The sequence below is a fragment of the Vipera berus genome (genome assembly GCF_964194415.1).
Source record: "Vipera berus genome assembly, chromosome: 12".
NCBI classification, from domain to species: Eukaryota; Metazoa; Chordata; class Lepidosauria; order Squamata; family Viperidae; genus Vipera; species Vipera berus.
The window spans coordinates 21,601,889-21,610,046 of record NC_138215.1 but is presented as its reverse complement, the minus strand read 5'-3'; the positions used below and the strand labels follow the sequence as shown (position 1 = coordinate 21,610,046).

The 8,158-nt window shown below is 50.7% G+C and overlaps 1 protein-coding gene across 1 annotated transcript; it reads right to left on the bottom strand.

Annotated features, from left to right (window-relative positions):
- Positions 1–228: 228 nt before the first annotated feature.
- ONECUT1 (one cut homeobox 1) lies at positions 229–7,380 on the bottom strand (the record flags this gene model as incomplete). Its single annotated transcript, XM_081337144.1, has 2 exons — positions 229–521; positions 6,357–7,380. The coding sequence occupies 2 exons, from the start codon at positions 7,378–7,380 to the stop codon at positions 229–231; spliced, it is 1,317 nt and encodes a 438-aa protein (XP_081193270.1).
- Positions 7,381–8,158: the final 778 nt, after the last annotated feature.

Here is an 8,158-nt window from a genome sequence, read left to right as displayed (position 1 = left end):
CAGATGAAATAAGTCTTTGTCTTCTTTGGACACATAAATAATGAGTTAAGTATAAACCTGCTTTCTTGAGGTCCTGCTCATTTTTTAAATAATAATAATAATAATAATAATAATAATAATAATAATAATAATAATAATAATAATAATAACTGTATATATCACCCAACTCTCATCAGCTCTGGGTGGTTTTAAAGCTCTCCCACCAAGACTACATTTGCAGCCCTTCCTTTAAGCTTTGGTACAAGTGCTAGAAGAAGAGGACGAACTGCCTGAGTCGGCGCAGCCCTCGACTTGCCATTTATCTAGGCTCCTCCGTCGTGCGTTCATGAAGAAATTGCTAACAGTGCTCAGCTCCAGCCCCAACTGATGGGAAATGGTGATCTGTAATTCTTTGGAAGGACGTTTATTTTCCTTGAATATTGCATAGAGAGTTCGGCGCTGGACGTCAGTAAAGACCAGTCTGGGTTTTTTGAGTGCATTTCCTCGGTCTTTCCCTTGGTCTTGTTCCTTCCGTTTGCAAGCTGCAATATTATGAAGAAATAACTTTCAGACTTGGGGTAGATAAGAGTTAGAGGGTTTTTTTCCCCAATAACAATCTACTAAAAGAATGTTAATAAAGGCAGGCTGCATTTTTAAAGTAAAATGTTTACAATGCATTCTAAAAAGACATCAGAAAAACCATTGAATGGAGTTCAATTGAATTCATTCTTCACCAGACAGGCATATATTACTAATTTCCAAGGTTTTTAGGATGTAAGTGACTGTGAGTTGAATGGCTACAGCCATTAGGATGGACAGGCCAATCAAAATTCAGTGTGGGGAAATGGATTAAAAGCTCTGCAGGGATACATAGACCAAAAGAAGGCAGTTTGTGAGATTATTTCAAACGGTAGTTTTGAACAGATTTGTCTTAGAAAAAGCAAAAATCATACACATATTACAAGTTTAAAATGTGCATATATTTTCTATTACTTAGCACTAATTTTCACTAATTTCCAGTTCAATAAGACCTGATATCAATGTCCAGATCCATGAAACCATGAAGAAAATCCTGAATTAGCCCTCAGATCTTTCAAAGTCGGTCTAGTAGGAGGCAAGAATAGAGGGCTGAAATCCTGGGACATTCTGGATCCCTGCTTCTCAAAGATTCTGAACATTTCCTGTCCTTAGAGAAAGGTCAGATCTCTTCTTCCAAAGTTAGAGCCAAAACCATCATCGGGGAGAAATGACCTGGTCTCTGGCTCCTGGGACACTCTAAAACATTTTATAGGAATGTCTGAATTGAGAATTAATATTTAAACCCTGCTGATTGCATGGAGTGTCTATTGCGGGGCCCTGCCACGTTTTCTCCTAACCCTAGATGAGATACCTGCATGAAGAGGTGCAGGGAGGTTTTGCTTGGGTTCCAATCCCACATCTTAAACTGAGTACTGTACATCTTGCATTTGTGTCAGCTCATTAAGAGAGAAGTGAAAGCCAACAGGCAAACGCAACCAGATAAAACAATCAGTGGAACGGCTTGCCTTCAGAAGTTGCATGGGCTCCATCATTGGAGGGTTTTAAGAAAAGATTGGACAGTCATTTGTCCAGAATGGCATAAGATCCCCTTTTTGTGCAGGGGGTTGGACTAGAAGACCTCCAAGGTTCCTTCCAACTCTGTTATTCTGTTAAGTTCTGTTAAACCATTTCCTACTTTTAAGGACATACACATACACAGAAAAAGGCAAGAATTATCTGTTCCTGGCAGCAGCAACAAAGCTGAGCAGCCTATACTAAAAAACATATTTATGGCCAGAATCTCTTGAAAAACTTGTAGAGATTTCACACCTCCTCTTAAAGGACAAATGTCATTTCCAGCGGATTAATGACTGATGACTTTATTATGAGTACACCATCTGCCTTTGAGATGAATCATCAATCTGATCTAATGTGAAATACTTAGGAAAATCTGTTTGATATTCAAAATTACCTTTTAAATGTTCTAGTCAATAGCCACCTCAACATTTTAAAAAAGGAAAATTTGAATTCAATTCTATTTTTTGCCACAAGTATTTCTACGTGCCAATAATATTAATCACAGTGACAGGCACTGTGCCCCTGGTCAGAATATAATCCCAATTTAAATGTACTGATGTGCAATATTTCTCACTTTTTTATACAATTAAGTGAAGCAACTACCATTAAATTAAATAATGTGGGCTCCCAGTTTTCCACTAGGTGGCACTTCATTTCTGAAAATGAGAAAGGAGTACAAGAGTCTAAAGATGAGCTTTGGGGCGGCATTTATTATAGTGCCTGGCCAGTGAACCAGGGATGAAAACTACACAATTCAAGTCACTTTTGGTGTCCACACTGGTCCATGCTAGGGAAATGATCACAATGTTAATGCCAGAAAAAACAGCAATAAGCATTTCTCCCACAAAAATCTTTATTTTACTTAAAAGTGAGGACAGGGTGGCGAGTGAACATAAGAGCGGGCACCCCAGCTTCCTCCACTGCCTGAATTCAGCAATTAGATCTAAAGAGCAGAGCTCTCAGGCCACCAGCTGCAAGCCATGAAATCCTCTGGAAGAAGAAGAAGACCCTGTGGTGAATAGCATAGCTCCTTTCCCAAGCAAGTTATTTCTCTGTTCATTAGGAACATCCTACACCTACACTGGGGGCCTGTATCCACAAATGGGAACGCTGTCTTTGGTCAGTGAGGCTTTGACCTTGCCTTCTCTCTCAGAAGTGGAGGAGTCAGTCTCACAAGAACCTCATCCAGTATTTCCTGAGGAGTTCTGGAATTCACCTCTGTTCTCCAAGGCATCTCTAGAGGATGGGCAGACAAGCATTGGTAGAGACCACTATCAAACCATCTCTGGTACATGAATACCCACAGCATTTGAACATCTTTAATGGGGACCTAGCTAGCTACACAGTCCTGATAGGGTCTTGGGGTGTCTCCTTTTCCCCTTAGCAATTACATTTACATCATTTATTTATTTCCTATTATTATTGGAATGCCTGAGGTCTCACAAGAAGGGGCAGCCCAACCAACCTGAAGTCCTGATAGAAGCTCAGTCGTATGGAGCCAGCATCTCTGCTGGCTGATAATGTGCTGAAAAGGGGTGGCAGAAGAGGGAGCCCATCACTTTGTAGATATGACCGGCATGCTCATAGCAATGATTCAGAAGTGATGCAACAGAGACAAAACAGATTAGTTATGGGTCAACAAACATTGTTTCCCTCCAGAGAGAGAGGGATAGTCTAGTGGAGAAAATAAACCTAACAAACACAGTGGAGAGGGCACCAACAAGTGTCCTCTTTTGGATATGACCAAGGTCAAGCCAAGTCCTCTCTTGGCTTAATCCCATTGGGTCCAAATTGACCATCCCTGGCACAGCTGAAGCTCCCCTGCAATACAATCTAAACCAAAGAATAAAAGCCTTTGTACACCCAGGCAGCCCTAGAAGGTGGCTTGCAATATAGTAACAAGCTCAGAAACCCCAAACTTCCATCTTCCATCAGCTGACACCCTCCATCTCCTTTGCGAGGGCTTCCCCAGCTCTCCTGCCCTCCTGAAAGTCCATTTTGCCTAAAACTAGGAATAAACCCAGACGCACAGACTAATGTATGCAGATGTCCACTGTGCAGCTTTCAACTTCTATAAAAAGCCCTTGGCTTTGTTATTGTCAGGGTCCCTCCTTCATATAAAGCTGGTTGAATAAAGAACTGGGGATTTTTCCTCAGTGTTATGCTTCTCCATACTGAACCCATCGCATTCAGGGCTTAACCTAACTGTGGGGAAAGGGTTAGTTGTTTCTTGGAAAGGGAATGATCAGCAAAAATTGTTTATGAACGAAGGCAAATACATGTGTCCCAGGATAATGTTGAAGGATCCGATCTGGGTCAGTCACTGGGACCAGAGGTTTACTCTTCCGAGCTTTTTGGATTCATGCTGGAGCCCATCCTCAGGGAGCTTCTCTTTCACCAGAATGTGAAAATATTTCTCTCTTGGACTGGGTTAGGTCCTGCAAGGAGACCCCTCAACAACCCAAAGTGAGAGAACTCTGAATGGACAAAGGGCCTCAGTCCGCGGTACATATTGACTCAAGGTTTCCCCATCAAGGTGCGAACAAGTCCTCAAGCCAAGAAAATAAGTGCCTTTGTTTTAAGAGCCCTGGCGTCTTCTGACCCGGGGAAACAGTTTCAGAGCACTCTGCAGGACTGTTTCTCAAATGAACACTCTCTTTTATGGAAAGCTGCTTTATTTAGTAAGATATGTTGGTATCATATGACAATTTAAATGGCTGGACTTAAGAGCAGGAAGACCCAGGTTCAAATATCCCCCAAGCCAGGAAAATTGTGATTTTGGAATAGTCCTTCTCCCTGAGTCTAGCCTGCCACACAGGATGGTTATCATGGAGCAAAATGAAAACCCAACTGAGCTCCTGCATAAAAGGCAGGATATAAATTTAGCTGCTAATAAATACTGATAATTAGAATAAGTTAGAATTAATACAAGAAAATTAAAAATATAATTTACTTGATATTTATTTCTTGCGTAATTTTCTCAGGTAAGAAGCCATTAAGTTTTTGAGCACTAAAGAGCACTATACTAAAGTATACTGTAGAGGAAATGCATTTCTTGGCCTGACCTTATCTAGCAGGTTCCAGAGGGGTTCTTACTGAAACTGTTCATAGGATCAAATATAAAACGACCCTTTTCAAAGAACAAATTTGGCCAAGAAGTTGGCAGTGGCGGCGGGGTTAACATAGGGGACCCAAACTCTGCTAAATTCCGGACGTGACGAGCCAAAGAGGACGGCACATCGCGGAACGCCTCTGGACGCACCTTCCCTTGCAGGAGTTGCCACCGCTCGGCCGGGATGGGTTCTTGAAGGCCACCGGCGCGAGCAGCAGGACTCCAGACGAACGCGGTATAAACGCAAACACAGACTTTATTTGAATACCCACGACATCCACGCGGCTGTTTTGCGTTTTTTCACTGAGTATTGCTCGTGCTCTGTCCTATCGGATTGCAGAAAGCAAAGGAGAAAACAGGACCCTCGTGTCCCGACATACACACACACACACACACACACACACACACACACACACACACCCCTTGGGAAACGTCTTTCCTTCCCCAGGCCCTGCCAGACCCTTGAGCGGAAAAGGCCCCTTCCTGGCACATTCGGGCATCAGCCGAGAAAAGGGCGGCGAGGGCTTCTTTAGAAGAAGCCAGTCGAGCGATCCTTTGCTGAGGGCAGTTTAAGGGGCGCCGTTCTCCGGCCACCTGCGCCCTCAGCCCTTCACCATCGGAGGCAGGCAACGATAGCGCGCTTTAAGTCTTCCATGGGCCCCTCCGACGAACTAGGGTCGGAGCGGCCCAGGTCTGTCCTCGCCGGAGCGTCCCCTTGGAAAGTTGCCCCTCCAGCGATAATGGGCCTTGCCCAAGCCCCGGTAGCCGCTCCCCTTCACGCGAGAGCTGCCACCGAATTTACTTTGTGTGGCTTTCACTGCTTCTCGGTGGACCAAACTCCAACCAGGATTTCCAGCAGCAGCCGCCGAAAACAAAGAAGCCTCAGCAAGAGCAAAGCAACTCCTGGCCGAGGAGGCGCCTAAATTCTGAGTCCTGGCCTCTTCCGCCGTCGGCCTCCACGACGCGGGTGGCCCGCACGCCTTGAGGGAACCCGTTCCGTCAACGTCTGGATCCCGCCAACTCCTCAATTTCCTCTGGGCAAGGGAAGAGCCTGAGCCTCACAAAACTTCATTCGGTGTCAAGATCCTCACTTAAGGGGCAAACATTTCTTCCCCCGACTGTTTTCCTGCTCCTCCAAAGCACAGAACTTGCGTGCAAAGCCTTCCCGCGGCCAGCCCACCCAGCCAGACCCCCGGAGGCGACCTACAACCATCTGGGAAGGGCTTCTGTCCTTACCGGGAAAATTAGAAGAGCTAACCAAGCGCTACCGGACTTGACTGGCAAGCCAACTCCCACCAGCTTTCTGCCGGTCTGGAAACACTTCAGAAAGGCACCAGCAGCTTTCCGTCTGGAGGCTGAATTCGTGCGCAAGGAGAGGCGGCCCTACACTGTCGGGAACGCCAGAGCAACGTCTGCAGCGAGGCCTGGGATCTCGGGGCGTCCCGCAGTCCCTGGCACTGGGCAGGATGAGGGAGGGGACTTCGTAGGCGGGCCCAGCTGGCACAGGACTGACTTAGTCCCGTTGCTTCCTGAAGGCCAGAGCCTCCTCTTCCCACCGGGCGTAGGTGAGAGAGTGAGGGACTGTTGCCTCTCTTGCGAGAGTTCTAAAATGGGGTCCCAGGAAGATCGGTCCTGCCACTCAGCCTGTGCCCACATAGCTGCCCCTCACCTGCCAATCGGAGCGCAGACATCCGCTGGAATTCGGGCTCCTGCAGCCACTTCCACATCCTGCGAAAGGTCTCCCGCCCAGATTTGAGCTTGCTCCAGGGCTTAGGGTTCCTCAACAGGTCGGAAAGCGTTCCCTGCGAGCGGCCGAGGACCCTCTGGGCGAAGATAGCTTGCGGGATGCTGTAGCGCTTCAACTCGGTGGTGATCCGCTGGGCCACGTCCTTGGTGTTGATCTCTTCCAGCTGCCCTGAGTGATTCCCGGCGCTCCCTTGCGCGGCGGCGGCGGCAGGCTTAGGGTCCCTGGAAGAGGCCTGGATCTGCCCGTGCCCTCGGGCGCTCTGGTGGGTGTGAGGTTGGCGGGGGATCCCGTCAAGTTGAATTAGGCAGGCTGTAGTCGGGGTGAAATGCTGGTCGCCCGGCCGGGCTAAGAGGGGTGGGTGCTGCGCTTCGAAGCCGCTGGGGGTAAGCATTTTCTCGGCCGGCATGGCGACTCCAGCGTCCGCATAATGCGACAGGGCTTGCTGGGTGTTGTGGAGCCCGCCCAATGGGGACAGGGTCTGCCCCAGGCCGGCCACTTCTTTGGGATAGGGTGAGGGGTAAAGATTGTCGGACAAGAGAGTAAAGTTGCCCGCCAACCTGTGATGCGCCTGCGTGTGTGACTGGGGATGGTGAAGAAACTTGGGCGAAACGGTGGAGATGGGCGGCAGGGGCGGTTGCAGGGGCGTCAGAGTAGTGTAGCTGCTGCTCCCGGTCAGCCCGGCGGGACTCTGGCAACTCCCAGTCAGCGCGGGGTGCAGCGGTCCGGCCAGCGGGGCCTCCGCGGAGCTCCGGTGATGCGCTTGGGAGTGGTATTCCCCGCTGTCGCCGCCGCCACCCATGGCCATGGCGTCTGTTGGGAGAGCTAAGGGATGGCCACCGCCCGGTTGCACGCCCGACGCGCGGTCCAGAGAGCTTGCGCTCAGCTGCTCGACCGCGCCCCCCCCCGTCTGGCGGCCGAGTCCCGGGAGTTTGCAGAGGTGCGCCATCGCCGATGACACCTCCGGGCGGGCAGGCGCGTGGGCCGCCCATGCATCAGGGCCGAGGACGCGCAATGCTCCGTTGCCCGAACCAAAGCAGGAGCCGGGACTTCGCGTGGCGCAAACCCGGCGGCTCTCCTGAAGAGGCGCGGCCCGCCTGGCCCTCCTCCGGAAGCCCCGCAGCTGTCCTAGTGTGGTCCCCGCCGGGGGACCCGCCGCCTGCCCGGCGCTCTTCAGCTCCGGCGCCGCGCTCTTCAGCTCCGGAGGTTTGGACACGGAGCCCGCGGTTGGTCCAGCCCGGGAGGGCGGATGGCGGGCATGCGCGCTGAGGCTCCCTCGACCCCGCCTCCCTTTCGGCCTCGCTCTCCCGTCGGCTGCGAGCGCGCGCGCCCGGCCACCCGGTGCCCTCGACGGCCGGAGCTTTGCGGGGTTAGGGGGGTGAGCGGGCGCCTGGCCCTCCGCCTCTACTGGGAAGAGCCCGGCGGGGACGCAGGTCGACCGGCTTCTGCCTTCTAGAGCAGGGCGGCGGCGGCGCGATTGCGGGACGGATTTAGGGCGTTGCGGCCGCCGCTAACGAGCAAGCCAGCAGTCCTCCCGGGGGCTGCAAGCCCGCCCCGTCCCTTGGGCGCATTGTCCGCCTCGCTTCCGGCTTCGCTGAGGACAAGAGGTCGGCGAGGCCGCGGCGGGCAAGTGGAAGCCGAGGCAGAAGGGTGGTCCTCGCAGAGCAGCCTTTTGCTCAGGATGGCGTTTTCCCGCCTGGCATCTCTTCGCCCCTGTTTGGTTCGGC